Genomic DNA, 17,838 nt, shown 5'->3' with positions numbered 1-17,838 from the left:
TACCAGTAGTCCCCGCCGCTTTGGTTGCTTTTCCCACCTCTGCCAGGTGAGTCTCTCTTGTCTGCTGCCCGCCCTACCCCCTTCTCTAAGCATCAGAGAAGGCGCCATGGTCACTTGTTTATTTTTGATACAAATGTACATGACACGTCTTGACAGTCAGCCCACCCACCACCACACAGACAGGGCCTGGTGCCTGGGGAGAAGAGCTGGTACATGCCACCCATCAGCCTCACCAGGCTGCAGCCCAGACTGGGGGCGCACAGCAGAGATGCAGAACCGGTGGGGGGTGCTGGCATTTCAGGGGGGCTGGAGAACGGGGCTCTCAGCTCCACACCCGCCTGCTGAATCAGGGTCCCCGGGGAGCCAGCCCCAGGTCTCTACCCCGGCCAGCACACGACCCCTTCCACAAGGGAAGAGGCCGAGAGGTGGAAGGAAGTGGTTTCTGGTAGTTCATAGAGGAAGGGTGGGGGGCAGCTGTGGGACCACAGTTGGGTATCCCAGCAGGCCCTGGCCCATGGGTGGGGGAGAGGGAGGCTGACCCCCAACACTGGCCCCACTGCTCACCCCTCACAAAAATCTGGATGGACCAGGCCTCTGGAACGGCACCGCCGCCCCGCACACTCACACGCAGGCACGCAGGGACACTCAGTTACCACAAAGTTAAAATTAAGGGGAGGGAGGAAGGAAAGGAAGAAAAAAAGGTTTTCCAGTGTTTGCTGCTGGGGACCCTGGCACACAGGTCGGCACCTGTGCCCTAGGCAGGGGCCGTTTGGCATTAAAGAGCAGCAGGGGGGCTGGTGGCTACAGGACAGGGACATCCATAGAGTTATGTACAGAGGACGGGGATGCCCCCGCTCAGCCCCAGTAGGGCTGAACTGGCTCATGGGGGTGGGGTGCATGTGGGGGAACTGCCCCGCCTGGAGTGCCCCCCCTCCCTTTGCTGAGGGTGCCCGGAGGGCAAAGGGCTGGGAGTGATGCCTTGCAGGCCCCTGCTCTGGGGGGGAGGGGGATGCTATGTACAGAGGGAGGTGCATGGAATGTGGGGGCAGAAGCCCCTGCCACCCCACCTCCCATCCTGGGGGCTTGAGAGGGGGCAGGCACCAGGGCACCTGGCTGCCAGGGGACAGTGGCAGCGCTAAGGGCACTTGTGCCAGTGGCTCTGTTGGGGTGGGGATTAGTGTTTGGAGTGGCCCAGCTCCCATGGCCATTGAGGTCCCAGGGTGTGGGTGAGGGTGTGGGGAGAGCGGTCACTGCTTCTTCTCTCGGGTGGTGATGGTGACCAGCTGCTTGGCAGCCTTGGCGATGTCATAGGCGCACTGGATCACCTGCTGCGTCAGCAGCTGGAAGTCCACAGGCGCGCCGGGCTCCGGGGGCACCGTCTTCCGGCACTCGCTCTGCAGCCGGTAGGCGCTGGCGTTGAGCAGCCGCAGCGAGCTGCGCACCGGCTCCAGGGCTGGCCTCTGGCGGGGAGGGGGAGCAGCCGGGCCTCAGACTTCACCGCAGGCGCCGCACCCCGGCCCAGCCTGTCCACGTCTCCACCCAAGTGGCCGCGGTCAGATGCTCTATGCCTGCCCCACCCTGAGGGCTGCGCACTCCTGCACCTCTCTTTGGCCCCTGTACCTTTGGGAAGAGGGAGGCCATCTCGGTCACAGCCAAGTGGATCTTCTCTGAGCAGGGCACAAAGCTGTGGGGGGAAGGGACGCATAAACCAGGGGCCCTTGACCAACACCCCAAAAACTGCTATGAGCCTGCCCACCCCATACCTGTCATGCTTGAATTCCTGGGCAGCCCGCAGCAGCTCCTGAATGTTCTTGGTGACCTGCTCAGTCTTCAGGATGACGTCCTCGGTGCTGGGAAGCCCAGGGTCCAGGTCGCCGTCCAGACCTTCCAGCTCTGGGTGGAAGTCCTCCTCCTTGCCCAGCTCTAGAAACCGCTTCCCTTCCAGCCTAAGGCCCAGGGGTTGGGAAGGGACGTTCCAGCTACGTCCTCACAGCGTCTACAGCCCTCTTGACCTCCCATCGGGGCGAGCGGGGCTGGGGTCTGCCTGAGACCCCAGGGTGCCTCACCCAAGCAGCGGCTCCCCGCTCTGCGTGTTCTCGTAGTCGCTGTCCGCGCCGCTGCCGTGGCGGGAGAGTTTGCTCTGGAGGTAGAAGGGGGCGCTGGCAGGTGAGGTACCCATTCCCGGCCCCAGACGGTCCCTCCTGCCACCCCACCCCCCCACTTCCCAGCCCGCCCCTCCGGCTCTGGGCCTGTGACATTACTGTGTGGCGGCTTCCTTCCTGGGGGCAGGACAGCAGTGGGGAGGAAGGCGGGAACGGCACAGCTGAGGCAGACACCCCCTTGCGGATCTGAAAGCAGGACAGGACTGGAGCCCACCTCCTCTCCTCCTGGCCACCCTCGACCCCTCAGGGCGGGCAGGAGCTCAAATGCACCCACCTTCCCCAGGCCTTGCTTACCCGGTAGAGGCCGGCAGGGACGTGCACTGAGTAGATGGCATCATCTTCCAGCTCCTGGGGCGTTAGCACAGTGGGGTGTCACGGGAGGAACGGCTGGGACTCCAAGCCTACCTCCCCCACCCCTGGAGGCGGCAACTCACCGAGCTGTGGAAAGGCTGGAGCCGCGTGCTGAGCTCGTCGCCGGGCGGGCCCCCAAAGGGCTTCAGGGCCGAGCCCGGCTCATACATGGAGAAGGCCTGGCGGTCCCTGCGGTGGGCGCTGGCGCCGGGCACCATGGCCGTGTGCTCTGCCCGTTCGCTGGGCAGGGGCGGCGAGGGTGCAGGCCCCGACTGCTGCCGCATCTGCAGGTTCTCAGCCTGCAGCTTGTGGATCTGTGAGCGGCGTCAGGAACGCAGGTCCAGGCAGGCTCCCCGCCTCTGGAAGAGGGTGCCCCTTCCCCAGGGGGCCCTGGGACCCCCCCTCCCAATTTCCACCGAGGCCGCAGCCCTCACCTCCCGCTGCAGCCTCCGGAGCTCGTCACTCAGGCTGCTGTTGACCTTCATGAGCTGCTGCACCTTCGCCTCGGAGGTCGCCAGGGCCTTCTTCAGCTCCAGGTACTCCTGCAGCGTCACAGCCCCGTCCGACAGGTCCGAAGAGTCCATGCTCTGCTGGGCGAGGCGTGGCCGTCAGCGCGGGGGCAGGGGGCCAGCGCCTGTGCGGGCCGCCCTCGGGCCGGGCCCACTTGCTCCCAGGGCCCCTTGGGGCTCCGGAAGAGAGTGCTGGGTGGTGGCAGAGGCAGGGAGGGGGCACGCGGGAACGGGCAGCGGGGGCTGGGGCGGCACTCAGACCCTGGCACGGTTGTTGCGCGTGGCACTGGCGCTGCGGAGGGGCTCCTGGTCCGTGTCCTCATCGGAGGCCACGCTGTCGTAGTCGTGCTGGTCGTCGAAGTCGCTCTGGCTCCGCGCAGAGAGCTCCAGGTTGTCTGAGGACACAGGCCTGTCACTCGAGGCTTGCTCAGCCGCCCCCTCCCCTGCCGAGGGAACCGGGCCCGCCACCCCACCGCCGCCCTTGTGGCCCTGCCTACCTGTGGGGCTGCTCAGGCCCTTGCCCTGCTGTCTCCGCTTGGCCTCGCTGAGAATGTCGATGATCAAGGTGGCAAACTCGCGCGCGTTAAAGCGGGCCAGCTTCTGCCGCCCCTGCAAGGCAGACGGGCCGCGGTGGGAGAGGGGCCTCTTACATGCCGACACGTGGGGGGGGGGCACGAGGACAAAGTGGCGTGCCCACCCCCATTATTTGATTTGACCACAGCTAAACCTCAGCTCAGCTTCCTCTGGCCAGTCTCGGGCAGAGGCTCCTCCCCAAGTGCTCAAAGGAAGCCTCTTCCCGTCCCCCAATCCCAGTGCCAGCCGGGGCTTGGGGAGGCTCCGCCTAAGGGTGGAGGAGGCCTGGGCTCACAGTGCTGGCAGCCCCAGGCCGGGGGACACCCCAGGCCCCCACCTAGCCCCTCACCTGGTTGCGTGTGGCCGAGTACTCGGGGTTAACAGGCAGAAAGGGCACCGCACTGCGCTCCGTCACCAGGGTGCTGTGGTTCTGGGTAGCCAGCCACACTGTGGGGGAGGGGCAGGGGGAAGCTTGTCCCGGCCGAGGCGGAAGTGGGGGGGGGGCTTCCTAGTTCCCCCCGAGCCCACCGGTCATTGGTCTTCAGGCACGTGAAGCCAGGCCCAGCGAGGCCGGCAAGAGGACTGACGGACAGAATGAGACAACTCCCTCCTGACTGCTCCCACCCAGAGCTGGGGCTGGAATCTGGCTCGGGCCAGTAAGGAGGGATGTAGCGGGCGGAGCAGGACTGGGGAGAGAGCCAAAGTGGGAGGGCAGCCTGAGCGGAGATGCGCCCCAGTCCCAGGGGAGGGGGGTGGGAGGGGCAGGCAGCCGCCTCCAGCTCGGTGCACGCTGTCCAGCTGGGGCAGCTGCCCAGGCCAGCGCACAGCTGGCAGGGGCTTATCTGCAGGCCTGCTGCGCAGCCCCGAACCCAGTAAAAGGACTAGAAAATCCACGCCAGGTCCTCGCCCTTCCCCAGCAGAGAGGTCCATCACTCTTGTTGCCCCTGCCGTCTCCCAGCTCACCTGCGTCATTTTCTCTTCTGTCCACCTCATCATACACGTCCATGGCAAGTTCCTCAAAAAGCCGGTTGCTGAGCTGAAGATGGAAGGCAGGATGTGGGCCTTGTCAGGTTCACTGGCCCCCTGTGCTGGCAAGGCCAGCTCACCAGGATGGAGTAAGACATGGGGAATGGTTCATGGCCCTTGGGCTGTCCAGTCCCCACAGTCTCCATGGTGGGAGGGGACGGGAGGGAGGCCAGACAGTTAATTCCCTCCTAGGGAGCACGTGGGAGGGCAGACCAGGGGCTAGCTGATCCCAGCTCGGTGGGAGGTTGAGAACAGGAGCCTGGGAAGGGGCTGGAGAAAACCAGGCCACAGACCTGGAAAAGGGCATCAGGTCACAAGGCATTTGGACAAGTTGTGAGGAAGGGGGGGGGGGCAACAGCAGGGGGTGGGGTGACAGATGTGGGACAGCTCCAAGTAGGAGGGGTCTGCCTGAGCAGACTCACCGCCTGCAGCTTCTTCTTGGCAGCTTTGGCCAGCTCAGACAGGTCCAGGCTGTGGACAGAGGAGGGACATGGGAGTGGTGAGCATGGGTGAGGCCAGGCCCTGACAGTGACCTCCCACACATGCAGGGTCCCAGGGGGACAACAGCCCGGATACCACACAACAAGCACCTCCTCGCCCCACCCAGCCTCCAAAACCTGCACCCCCAGCAGGCACGTATACCTCTGAGACATGCACTTTTGCCGAGATCTAAGTCCAGAGGAAGGCAGCAGAGAGAACAGGACAGAGGGAGCAATTACCCATGAGCAGGGCAGCCCACCCCTTCCCACGTCAAGCACAGGCCCCTGTCCACCCTGGACCAGAGTGCTCACACTCAACATCCTCCCCAGCCCTGCTCCCTCTCTCTTGGTTGGCGGCACCCCAACCTCAGCTACCGCGTGTCACCTTCAGCCTCTGCACCCAGTCCCCATACTATGCTGAGCTTTTGCAGCAGTTTCTTAATCCACCCTCCCTACTTGCAGTCTTGCCCCTACAATCCTCTCTCTACCCAGCAACCAGGTTGATCTTTTTGAATGGACATGCCTGGCTGTCCCCCTTGCCTTAAGACATCAGTAATAACAGGTATGTAAAGCATACCTCAACCGTGCTTCAATAAAATGCTCACATAAAAAACATGCTAGGTGGGAAAGCGGTTGTGACTCAATCAGTTTGGCTCCCGTCTACCATATGGGAGGCCCTGGGTTCGTGTCCCGGGGCCTCCTTGTGAAGGCAGGTTTGCCTGGGTGCTGCGGAGCACCGCTGGCTCACAAGCGCCATAGAGAGCCGACTTGGCAAGGTGACGCACACAAAAAGCCACAAGGGGGGTACTAAAAAAACAAAAAAAACAAACCCTTGCTAAGTGATTTGCATGCATTCTTTTAATCCTCTCAACAACCCTGAAAAATACTGTCATCTCCATACCACATACTAGGTGAAGTCACTAAGGACCAGAGAGGTTAAGTAGCCTGCTCAAAGTCACAAAGCCAGTAAGCAGCTGAGCTGCCTCCACACATCCCTGCTCGGCAGCCCCTCTGCCCTGAGGATGAAGCCACGGCGCTCATCAGGCTCCCAGAGCCGGCCATGCTCTCATCTGTCTCCACTTGGTCTTGCTCCTGGGATCCCCTGCCTGTCACATCAGGCTCCAGCCACAGGGGCTGTCTGGACTTCCTGGCATAGCGTTTCTAACCCGTGCCTTTGCCTCGCTTGCCGCGCTCCCCACACTGGACAGTAATTATCTCTGTGAGCTCCTCAAGGGCAAGAATCGTGTGTGTTATCTCTGTGCGTCCCGTGCCCAGGACAGTGGCTGGCACTGGACAGGTGCTCGGTTAACGTGTCACTGAATACACGCCTGTGTCACACACACCAGGCAGAACTAGACCAGCCGAGTAGGGAGGAGCCTTGGGGGTCTTAGAACAGAGGAGATCAGCGCTCAGGGATCCAAGGTTCCCAGGTCTGACCACCCCATCTGCCCGCTCAAAGCCTGCTGGTACAGCCAGCCTGGCACCAAGACTGCCATCATGGAGGTAGCCACCAGGTGGCACTAGCATCCATCTTGTGAGCTGGGTGTGTGACTCGGGTGTCCTCGGCTGCCTGGGCGCTGGGGCCTCTCAGGGCAGAGGCAGGGTCACACACACACTTCACGGGCCCCGGGCCCCTGTCCCCTGCCCAAACCTGAGCATGCCAGACAGTCCTGGCTGTAAGTCCCAAAGCAGTTGAATCCCTCGAGCCCAACCATCTTTCCAAAGAGGAGAAGCTGGTCCAAAGACTATACTTTACAGTAGGGTCAGAATCACCAGGACAGCAGAACCCGGGGCCCGACCCCCCACCCCTCCCCTCCCCGACCCAGGCGTCGTGGCTTGTACGCAAGCCCTCCGTGTACTTGACAGGCATGTGCTGGCTGTGCATGGAGGTGACATTTCACTGGGGCGTGAGGACCAGGCTGGGAAAGGCCTAGGCCTCCAGCCAGCCCCTGCGGGTAGGAGTACCCAGTCCCTGCAGCCTGGGGACGTGGGGAGCGGAGTGGGGCCTCAAGGGTGAGACACCCAGCATGGCATCCAACAGCTTCTGGGAGCCTCTGGAAAGGGGCATCAGGGGGCACTCACCTGTCAGCCATCTGTGGGATGATGTAATGCCCATTCTTGTGATCTGAGCAAAAATAAAAATGCCAAGTCACCGGGGCTGGGTGGCCTCGGCAGCTGGGAGCCCACCTCACTACCATGAGCAGGGCTTGGCACCCAGAAGTGCCAGGAGGAAGGGAGGAGGGCAGGCCACCCCCAAGAGCCCTGGTCGCTGGCTGGAAGTTGTGCCCACCCCCACTCCCTAGCCCGTGCTGCAGCCCAGAGCCTGCAGCAATTTCACAGGAGCCAGTTGCCTAGCAACACTGTTCCCCAGCCAGCTTTGTCACCATGGCACCTGCTCGGGGTGTGCCTGGGTCCCACCTGCCCGCCCCAGCCAGGCCTGGTCCACACTCTGCTCACCCGGCTTGCGTCCACAGAGGTAGAAGGCCAGCCGGTCAGTGAGCTCGTACTGGCACTCCACTAGCCTTTCCGCCAGCTCATGGTGCCCCGCCTGCCTGTGGGAGGGGCTATGGCTCAGCCCTGAGCAGCCTTGCCCCCACCCAGCCTTGCCCCTCTGCTGACCCTCACCTGGCATAGTCGATGGGTGTGCGGCCGTTAACGTCGGGAGATCCCGGGTCAGCTCCGTACACCACAAGCAGCTCGGCCTGCAGGGTCTGCCCCGCCTTGGCAGCCACATGTAGAGGTGTGGTGCCCTTCTCTGGGTGGAAGAAGTTGGCCTGGGCACCCAGGGACAGCAGACGCAGACACGTCTCCAAGTTGCCCGTCCGCACGCTCGAATGCAGTTGCTGCGGGGAGCAGAGCATGCAACGAATCGGTCTGTGCCTGAGGGGCCCCTCCCTCAGCTGCACCAGCCCAGGCAGCTCCTGGGGCTCCTGCCAGCTCCAAGGGGCCAGCCAGAATCAGGCTATGTCAGGGAGGACAAAGGGCTTCCCGCTAGGAGCTAATGCCAATGAGTAAGAGCTGCCGCCAGTCACCACCTACCTTGTGCCAGGTTCTCTGCCTGGAACAGATGTTGCCTATTAGGTGGATGCTGTTATTTCCTTCCCATTTTACAGATAGAGAAACTGAGGCTCTAAGAGGCTAAGTGACTGCCCTGAGTTGCCACAGCTTCTGAGTGGCAGAGCCAGGGCCTTGTGTGTCCACTTGGGAGCAGAGCGGCTGTGGGTGGTCACACTCAGCTCGACCAAGCAGTCTTGTCTCCCCATGTCCACTGTGCTCCCCTGACCTGGCTGCCTTCGGGGCACAGGGCTTAGTGGTAACCAAGAAGAGGAGGGAGTCCCCAGTGGGAAGAAGAGGTGAGGCCCACCCGTCTGCCAAGGGCCCCCTCAAACCTTGCTGAGGTCCTTGGCAGTGACCCCGTCGTCGTCCCGGCAGGGAAGCTTGTGTACGAATGCCAGCATCTGGTACTTGGCCCTGATGAACTCGGACTTGATGGGGCTTGTGTGGGGCACACGGGAGGAAATGAGGAGAGGCAGGTCACCGGGTGCCTCCCAGGCTCCTGCCCTAGCGCCCACAGCCCCTGCCCTAGCACCCGCAGCCCCTGCCCTCCACCCACTTACTGGACTTTGTCCTGGGGGTTGGCTTTGCGCCGGCCGCTCTGCACTTGTGCGGGGTCCAGCAGGGAGTGCTCCCAGATGGAGTTGGCCCCGTTGCTGGCGAGTGTGTGCACCATCTGTGGGGGAGAGATGCCAAGGGAGAGGCGGTTCTCTGTGTGTCGGGCGCTGGGGGAAACACCCCCCGAGTGCCTACCGCAGCCCTGCAGGCTGGAAGGCGGCACTGTGGGGGCCCACTGGGTGCCTGGTGCCGCCAGACGTGAATCCACTCCCACACCCAAGGCCATGGGTCCCACCGAGCACCCTAGGCCCGGCGGTGAGCGTGCCAAGGCTCAGGGAGGCGATGCAACCTGCTCGGCACTACGCGACCAGCTAGTGTGTGGCAGGGTCTCCTCTCTGTGTGGAGTAGACAGATGGAAAGGGCCCGCTGGGTTAGGGGCTGCCCAGGCATGTGCCACCCTGGAGGCTGCGGGTTCCAGACGGGTGTGGAAGGTCGGGGAGGCAGGGAAGGGGCGCGCCTGGCCCGGCCCCATACCTGCAGCAGCGTGGGAGGCCAGGCGCTGTGGCGAAGGTGCTTGACGATGGAGATGTGGCGTCCCAGGCTGCGGTGCACACTGCAGCACTCGTCGCATACCAGCACACCCCTGCTGATGGAGGCCCAGCCGGGGTCTGCGGAGTGGGGGCAAGGGTCAGCCACAGCCGGAGAGCAGGCAGACTTCAGCCTCCGGGGCACCTGCTCTGGGGCCGCGCCACGCTTGGCACTTCACGTGCGTTCACCATCCAGGCCCCGACAGCCTGTGAGGCGGGAACCACCCCAGCACGGAGGTTACCAGGAAGGAAATGGAGCTACGGCAGGAGAAGGGCTTTAGTCCCCAGGGCACAGAGCTAGGGACGGGCAGAGCCATGCCTTCCCTATGTGGCCTTGCCCTCAGGGGACGTGCGGTCCCCAGGCCTGCTCAGTGGACACAGCTTGCTGCCTTGCCAGCCACTGCTATCAGCCCACAGCCCTTCCTGAGGTGACCCGATGCTAAGAGTCCCTGGGCACCCTCCTATGGTTGGGTCAGTGCCACAGCTCTCCCACACCCAGGCAACGGCTGGAACCACTGGCCCACCTGCGTGATGGACCTCCCCTCCAAGGCCTTCTCTTCCTGCCCCTGCCCTGGCACCCAAGCCTGTTGAGGTGAGCTGGAGCTCCTCTTAGGGAGAAGAGAGAGCAAAGGAAAACTAACATTTGCTGAGCACCCACTGCATACCAGCTGGGTGCTCTATGTAAGATGCTCCTACAATTATCAGGCAAGGTAAGATATGCTATCCCTGCTTTACAGGCGAGAAAACGGTAGCTCAAAGAAGCTGGGTGGCTTGCTCGAGGTCACACAGCTGATGAGTGGCGCTTCTGGGATATAGGCCTGGCACTTCAACTCCAGAAACCATGCCATGTCTACACCCTCTGCCGTCCCTCTGCCCCAGCCCAGGGAAGGGGACAACCCAGGGGGATGGAAGTCCCCGGAGCCACTCTCCACCCCTTGGGGAGAAGTGAACTTTGGAAACAAGGGGAGCCAGGACTGGGTGGGAGCTCCCAGGGTCCTTCTCAAGAGTAGGGGAGATGTCACCCATCCCAGGCCCTTTGGGAGAGGGGGAGGAGACTGCTGCACACAACTCAGGCTGCGGAAAGGTCACAGGGGAGAAAGCAGCCATTGTGTGCGGACAGAGTGGGGGCAGGGAGCCTCTCCCAGGACACTCTGCTCTGCCCGGCCCCGGCCCGGCTCAGGAAGCCCTGTCCTGGGCCAGGGAGGGGTGGGCTGGCTCTCTGCCCTACCCGTGGTAACACAGGGAAAGCAGGAGTGAGCCCCCACAGGGGAGGACAGGTTTGGGGGGATGAGAGCCTCTCCCAACCAGAAGGCACTGCATGGAGCCTTCCTCCCAAGGACCTCCAGCCGCTCTCCCAGGAGAACCGTGAGGGAGACTCTGAGTCAGGGGTCAGCCTGAGCTCTGCCCACTGTGAGTGCCCCTCCCATAAGGCCTGGAAACTGGAAGTGAAAGAGGGGGCTCAGCGCTTTGGGTCTAGGCTTCTTTAGGGGCCCCCACCCCCACCCCCAAAATGGGGCAGCCTCAGTTGGAGCTGAGGTACAGCATGAGCTGCAATGATGGAAGCTGAAAAATGTCCCCCAAAGGGCGGGGCTGACGTGGGGCAGCAGAGGGATGCACCAGGTGACCGCCATGTACCTTCCTGGGGGGCAGATTCCAGGGCCCAGGAGGGAGCAGCCCACCACCTGCGCCGAGTTAGGGAGCCCTAGGACGCACCGTTTGTGTCAAATCCACTCAAACAGCGAGGGGCTCCAGGCGGGGGAGGCCCCCTCCCCCACTCTCCAACCCCACTGGGTCAGGGGTCTGCCCACCAGCCACCTCTGGCAGCCCAGGCAGGAAGCCGGGAATGACGCAGCCCAAATTCCTCTTGTTGAAATGGTGGGGTTTCCTGTCAGTGGGTTGCCGCCCAGGCCAGGATCATAAAAGGGCCGCCTGAGGCCTCCACCCCAGGCCCGTGGCCCCACCGGAGAAGGCAGGCCTGGAAAAGTCGGTCAGATATCCAGGCGCGGTGGCCTGGGAGCTCACGGTGAGGGCGGACCAGACTTGGGGAACCCCTGGCCACGGCAGTGAGCAAGACCCAGGAGTGGGGACCGCGGTCCAAGGCTTTGCGCAGCACTCTGTCCCTCTGTGGAGGCCAGGGGAGGGGACTGTGTCAGGAACAGGAAGGGTGGACAGGGGACGCTGTCCTGGCCTGGGCCACGCTGGCATTCGCTCAGTTCTTCTGGATGACACACATGAGAAGCCCACCCAACCCTATTACCCACCCCTTGTGCCCAAGTGGAGCCCCCACGTGGGCCACCTCCTAAGCAGAAGGGACACCAAAGCTTTCCGAAAGTCAAAGGGCAGCTGTAGTTTAAGGTTAAGGGACCCTGGCCCCCAAGAGGCTCCTCAGGGAATGCAGGGGGTGGGGACGTGGGCCCCTCAGTATCCCCTCAGTATCAACCCTCTTCCTGGGCTCCTGCCTCCGCAGACAGGGTGGGGGTCTGGGATGGCATCAGCCAGTGCCAGCCCCCTGGAGTCTCCACGAAGGGAACTGGAGCTACCCATCCAGCTCAGTGGCCTCTGGGCCCAGGAGACCTGCACATAAGGGTCAGCCCCAAGTCTCCCCCACTTTTTCTCTCTTCATTAGACAAGAGGACAGAATCCACTATCTCCAAAGAGGGTTAAAGTAATCATGGGGATGTAGGTCAGAATGGCGGTTACCTTTGGGAGGCAGTGACTGGGAGGGGGCATAAGGAACTAGGGTGCTGGAAATGCACTATGTCTTGACCGGAGTGCTGGTCCCACAGATCTAAGGACATGTAAAAACTCCTTAGGCTCAACGCTTAGGGAATTTATTCTATAGGTTGCACCTCGATAAAAAAGGAAAAGCCTGCCATTCACCCAACACTTCAATCCATGTTATAGAAAACAAAGGAACCCACAAGCTGTCCTGTAACACGTCCCCAGCTGGGAGCCAGCCTTGCTCACTCGAGGTGCCTGTAGAATGGGCATCTTGAGGTCTTCACTTCTGGGCCTGGGGCTGCCCAAGTGGAAAGGCTGAGATGGAGTGTCTTTGGGAAGAGGAGTAGGCCCTGGAGAGCTGGGCTCGGCAGCTGGGGACAGGCTGGGTGGCAGGGTGGGCACCACCTGCCCCTCTCTTGCACTCCCAGGGCAAGTAAGGACACAGATGGCACCTGAGAAGGTAGCACAGCTGCTGTGCCATGTCCAGCTGCCTCACCACACACTCACACTTGTCCCATGTGTATCCAGGCCTGTGAGGCTACACCTCACTTTTTACCTCCGTGCCCCCCAAAACTAACCAAACTCAAAAAGGCCATGACCCTGTTCCCAGGGCTGGGGCTGCAGGCCTCCTGTAATAGAGAAGCCAATGACCCTGGGTAGAGGCACCTGTCAAGCGGGGTGGCGCTGTGCCTGGACTTCAAGTCCCTCACCTGGGCTGATGCGGCACCCGGATTGAGAGCAGCCCTTTAGGCCAGGGCCAGCATCACAGGGTGGGGGGGAGGGGCAGGGAAGCCCAAGCCGCCAGCTGGGGTCCTGACGAGCCACCAAACACTTGGGGAGCACCTGTGCCAGAAACCATAGGTCCTGGGGTGGAGTGACGAGTAAGACGGTCAGCACCCTGCCCACCTCACCATCCTGACCCATCTCACCACCTGCCTCTCCCTGTGCTTCTTCAAAGTCAAGGGAAAAGAAGGTAGCCGGGGCACAAATACCTGCGCTGGACAAGGACTGGGGGTAGACGCTGTGCACCCCCAACACGCCGATGTGCACCACTCCTCCCCTAGCCCACCGGGCACCCAGACGCCTCGGGCAGGCACTTGAGGGCAACAGTGAAAGGAAACTGCCTTGCTGATGCCGCCCCAAGTCCCTCTGCCCAGTATCAAGACCACAGACTCGGAGCAGGGAGGAAGGCCCTCAAAACTACTTCTAATCCAACTTCTTTGCCTCACAGCTGAGGAAACTGAGGCCCAGAGGGAGCAAAGTCTGGCCATGGACCAAGGTAATCTAGAACAAAGGCAACACTAAAATCTAGGCTCCCCTGACAGGGTGTCTGCGAAGACCCCACAGCCCTTCCTGGCCCTCCCCCCAGCCTATGCCCACCCAATGCTCACCCAGCTAGACAAGCTTCCAACCCCAGGTATGACACTGATCAAGAGAAAAAAGGTCATAGTTTCCAGCTAATAAGGGGCAAGGGCACCCCCATAGCTCCTTCAGGGCCCTCCAGACCATGGCATGCCCCGAGGCCATGACTATCCACAACATTATCTGGTGCCATGCCCCAGCCAGGGACCCACCATTCCCAAACACACTTGCTCCGAGCAGCCAGAACCCCCTGAGCATCTGTGGGGCTAAACTTGTTGGGATCCTGGGCCTCTCCAAGGCATGGCTGAACAAAACAACACCCCACACCCCTACACTTGTGCCCACAATCCCCAGGGGGTTCACAGACACACCCGCCCCCAGTCTGCCCAGGGGTCTCCACTTTCTAAAGAGAGAACAGACAAGGCTTAGGGCTTCCTTCCTGTTGCCGAGGAGCCCACCCCAGGCATCAGCGTCCCCCCACAGCAGAGGTGCAGCCTCTCAGGTCACTGCCCCTCACTTCATCACAGGCCAGGGGGCTTCATCGCGGCCAAGCCTGACTGCTGGGAAGGGACGTGCCAGGGTAAATACTCCTGGGAGGCAGGCTAGGAAGTCAGCCTGATCCAGGGAGTCTAAGCACCCCTTGCCACTGTTCCCTACCTGATCCTGCCCAGACTGGGCCAGGGGACCGGGAGAGGTCTGTGCCCAGGTAGGACGGTGCCAGGCCCGCCTGCCCAAGCAGGCCTCACTGGAGAGCAGGAAAAGCGGAGTTTGGCTGTTCCCTGGCACCAGCAGGCCCTGCGAGGGGCTCCAGCCGTGGGAAGCAGGCGCGGGGAGTCCTAGGTGTAGCTATCCCTTCACCTGCTCCTGAGGAAACAGTATCCAGGCCCGGGCGCATCGGCCCAGCTCTCTGCCCCTTGCCCTCCGTCACCCCGGCGGGCGCACAGACCATGCGAGCAGCAGGTGCAAGACGCGGAGGTGGCACAGAGATGACACAAAAGCACACTCGCCCCCACCTCCTAAACCCTCCCGGCCTCTGCCACGGCCCTCCTGCCACCCCAGGCTGGCGCTTCCGTTTGGATACTGAGATGGAGGTGTGTGGGGGGGTGAGGAGCTAGCTGCCGGCCTCCCTCAGACCCAGGGGTGGGAGGAGGCGCGGGGAATGTCCTTCCTCGCTTGTCCACGGGCGCGAGGGGAGCGGGGACCCCCAGGCCGACCCTCCCGCCAAGGACGCGGCTCCGCAGTGGCCCCGGTGGGACCCAGGCCGGAGGCCGCAGCCCCCCGCCCCGCCCTCCCGCCCCGCACGGCGCTAGCGCCAGGCCCCGGCGCCCGCCCGGCGGCGACCTCGGTGCGTGGTCCCGCCCCCGGCCCAGCCCCGCTTACCCGGGGCGCTGCAGTCCGCACACACCTCCGCTCGCGGCCCTTTCCGGGACATCCTCAGCGGCGAGGCGGCCGCAGCCCTCTGGGCCAGCGTGGGGGGCGCGGGCCGGCCCCTGCTGCCCGGCCCGGGTCCGGCGAGGCCCGGGTAGGCTCCGCGCGCCCGGCCAACCGTCCGCCTCCGGGCCGGCCCGGACCCCGCGGCGCCCCTGCGCGCTCGCCCTGCGGCGCCCTCCGCCCCGCGCCGCCCGCGCCGCCCCGCCGCCGCTCGCGGCTCGCTCTCTCCGCCCCCTGCGCGGCTCGCGGCCGTTCCTGCAGGAAGCGGCGCAGGCCCTGCCCACCGGGGGAGGGGCAGCTGCGCCCCCGCCCCGCCGGCCGCGCCTCCCGCCGAAGGGAAGACGGGAGCGCGGGCGCGAGCGGGCGGGGGCGCTTAAAGGGGCCGCGGGGGCGCGGCGTCGCCTGCGGCCATGTCTCTGCTCCGGGGTCCCTTAGCCCAGAGGCAGTGTAAGTCACCCTCACAGCCCCATCCCTCACCGCCGCCTTCGGGGCGGGCGGTGGCTCACGGTCGCTTGGGCCTAGGGCCTGTGAGTCGGGGGTTGAGTGGGAGTCAGGAAAAAAAAGGAACGGGAGGAAGGCCGAGCCTCCTCCCCGTCAAGGGGCTGTGACAGCTCTTTCTGGCTGGGGTGAAGTGTTCGTTCTGGTCCAAGTGCCCACGCCTGGGCGTCCCAGTATGTGTGGCCACACTCTGAGGACGCACATCCGAGAACGATATGGCCCAGGTGCCAGAGAGGGCCCGCAGTGAATTCCTCAGCGTCACGGCTAAGAATACATGTCCCTCCATCCATGCTTCCATGCAGACAGGAAGGAAACCGAGCGGTTTTCAAAAAACCACCCGAGGAGGGGACCACGATGCCGGTGGTGTGCGGTAATCTCCACTTGTCATCTGTCTTATATGCATCCACCTTGTTTTGGAGCCACAGAGGACGTGTGTCTGGGGCATGTGCGTGTAACATACAAGAACGGTTTCTTGCGACAGCCGTTCTTTCTGAACTTCGCAGGGATAATAGGCAAAAAGGCCGGGGGCCCAGGGAGTGGAGGCGCAGGCCGCACGTGGGCGCACCCCCGCACTGAGCATGCTCCCCCACACACGTGTGTCCCGCATGCACCCTGCTGCGGCAAGAGACTGGGGCGCTCTGCTTGTCGAGAGAGGGCAGAGGTGCTCATGACCAGGCTGGGGGACCAGGGCAGTGGTGACAAGGTTAAGGGAAATTTCCTCAAGCAGCCAGGAGTCCTCGTTACGGGGGTGGGGGGTGGGGGGTGTTCCTTGGGTCGGGGTGCCCCAGTTGGTCGATTTTTCCCAGCGGCACCAGAATGGCAGTGACTTGTGGGTGGGCAGGCTGCTTCCCTGGGGAGACAATGCTCATGAGTCACACCACCCGAAATATAAGCAAAGCTGTCTCCACCGCTTTTTGCGGCAGCCCAGATTGACAAGTCCGTTTGAAATCGCGATCCACGGGGTATATTTAAAATCGCACCTTAAAGGAATCTTCTTGCAAGCCTCCCTTCCCCCCCAGCCAGCCAGCCGCTCAGCTGCCCGGGCTTCTGCCAGATCCCTCGCGGGCGGGGGTAGGCGGAAGGAGCGGAGCACCACCTGCGGCCCCGGGCTGCGCCCGCACCCAGCGCCACCCGCCTGGTGCGGCGGGAGGAGCTGCCCGGCCGTCCGGACCCGGCGAGGAGCCCAGGAGCGGTGCCCGGCGGTTCACTCCGGCCCGACCCCCAGCGGTGGAATTTCATTTATTAAATGTCGAGGCGGCTCCTGGCAGCCGGGCCGTTCGGCTGTCTTTGTTTCTCTGCTGTGTGGGCGCGTCTCGAGCACGTGGCAGAGGGAGCACTCAGGCGGGAGGGAAAGCGGCCTCTGCTTCGGATCTGTGGCCGCCTGGCAAAGAGAGCCCACGGCCAGGGGGTGGGCTGCCCCTTCGAGCTGCGCCCCATCCCCACCCCGGCTGCCACCGTGTGCTCCGAGGCCTTGCAGGGGAAGATGATTCACCCGGCTTCCCGCCTCATCTCTAGGTCGGCTCCGGACTACCTGGAAATGACCCAGGGACGGATCCGCACCCCCAACTTTGTTCTCGAAGCCCCCCCCTCTCCCCCCGGCCCCTCAACGGACAAGTTTCTAGGCTTGGGGCCTCCTGAATTTCTCTGAGATGTTGCCAGCCCGGGAAGAGGGACCGCTAAACTAAAAGGAAATCACACACACGATTCGAAAAACAATTTATTGAGGAAACGTACAGGAATCCTCCCGGGCCGCTCCCAGCCGCCCCTTCCCGCCAGCCCCCTCCCCATCTGCGGCAGCAGCCACGGCACTCTGCTGACCTCTCGCGGCGGAGGAGGGCAGCGGTCCCCTGCGGCCCGAGACGCGGGCTGGCTCCGCCCAGGCTGGAGAAAGGGACGAGGCAGGCCGCCTCCCCCGCAGCCCTTCCCGCCGGGCGCCCGCACCGCTGGGTGTGGAAGAGGGAGAGACCACACAAAGGAGCCTGAGAGAGGCGCCGGGGCTTTACCAGCATTTGCTGGCACTTCCCACACACACACGCTTCTAGGATAGCTGTTCTCGGGGGGCTGGTGTGGGATCCCTACGGCGGGCTCCGGAAGGTCACCTGGTCCTGGTGTCCGCGTGGTCGGGGGAGGGAGGGGCGCTGTTTCGCGGGGAAGTTCTAGCCTGAGCTCACCCAAAGAGGCGATATCCAGAGTCTCGTTTAGAGGTGAGTGCTCTGAGAAACTTAGAAAAAATAAGTAATTTGCGTAAAGTCTCACGATTAGTAAGGCATTTGAATTCGAACTCAGATCCGTCTCACATCACAGTTGTTCCTCCCTCTGAGACTGGGCCGACCCTCTGTCCTTCCTGCCCCAGCAACCCACAGACCAATTCCACATTTATCACTCCCTCTACAAGGCGCCTTCTGGAAGGGCCTTTCTGCCTTGGGGCCATTCAGTCAGTCTCTGGAATCAGACACTTCCTCTCCTGGCGGGACCACTTGGGGGGCGGGGGGCTGCCACTGCTGCTTTCCCTGCCCAAAGCCACTGC

The 17,838-nt window shown here is 63.1% G+C and overlaps 1 protein-coding gene across 5 annotated transcripts; it reads right to left on the bottom strand.

Annotated features, from left to right (window-relative positions):
* Positions 1–104: 104 nt before the first annotated feature.
* GIT1 (GIT ArfGAP 1) lies at positions 105–15,046 on the bottom strand. 5 transcript variants are annotated; one of them, XM_071210453.1, is made up of 22 exons: positions 15,019–15,046; positions 14,763–14,872; positions 9,247–9,380; positions 8,718–8,830; positions 8,490–8,595; positions 7,726–7,943; positions 7,558–7,652; positions 7,183–7,225; positions 5,264–5,290; positions 5,044–5,092; positions 4,559–4,631; positions 3,945–4,042; positions 3,520–3,631; positions 3,284–3,417; positions 2,948–3,100; positions 2,597–2,827; positions 2,457–2,510; positions 2,262–2,348; positions 2,067–2,140; positions 1,764–1,946; positions 1,621–1,684; positions 105–1,460 (listed from the first exon to the last, which is right to left on the bottom strand). In XM_071210453.1, exons 2-22 carry the CDS (start codon positions 14,812–14,814, stop codon positions 1,248–1,250), a joined length of 2,313 nt encoding a protein of 770 aa, XP_071066554.1. In that variant the 5' UTR covers positions 14,815–14,872; positions 15,019–15,046; the 3' UTR covers positions 105–1,247. The 5 variants fall into 5 exon arrangements, with proteins under 5 accessions (XP_071066554.1, XP_071066555.1, XP_058139107.1 ...); XM_071210454.1 differs by lacking the exon at positions 15,019–15,046 and adding an exon at positions 14,040–14,246 and having other exon boundaries at positions 14,763–14,822; XM_058283124.2 differs by lacking the exon at positions 15,019–15,046 and having other exon boundaries at positions 14,763–14,910.
* Between the last annotated feature and the right edge of the window lie 2,792 nt (positions 15,047–17,838).

The sequence above is a fragment of the Dasypus novemcinctus genome, chromosome 21 (genome assembly GCF_030445035.2).
Source record: "Dasypus novemcinctus isolate mDasNov1 chromosome 21, mDasNov1.1.hap2, whole genome shotgun sequence".
Taxonomy (NCBI): domain Eukaryota; kingdom Metazoa; phylum Chordata; class Mammalia; order Cingulata; family Dasypodidae; genus Dasypus; species Dasypus novemcinctus.
This window is presented reverse-complemented; position numbering and strand designations above follow the sequence as displayed.

Excerpts from the sequence above, each read along its gene's own strand:
- GIT1 (XM_071210453.1), bottom strand. The coding sequence starts at position 14,814 with ATGTCCCGGAAAGGGCCGCGAGCGGAGGTGTGTGCGGACTGCAGCGCC. Across the intron at positions 7,653-7,725 it reads ACACCCATCGACTATGCCAG|GCAGGCGGGGCACCATGAGC; the intron begins GTGAGGGTCAGC and ends CCCCTCCCACAG. Across the intron at positions 5,291-7,182 it reads ATCCCACAGATGGCTGACAG|ATCTCGGCAAAAGTGCATGT; the intron begins GTGAGTGCCCCC and ends CTCTGGACTTAG.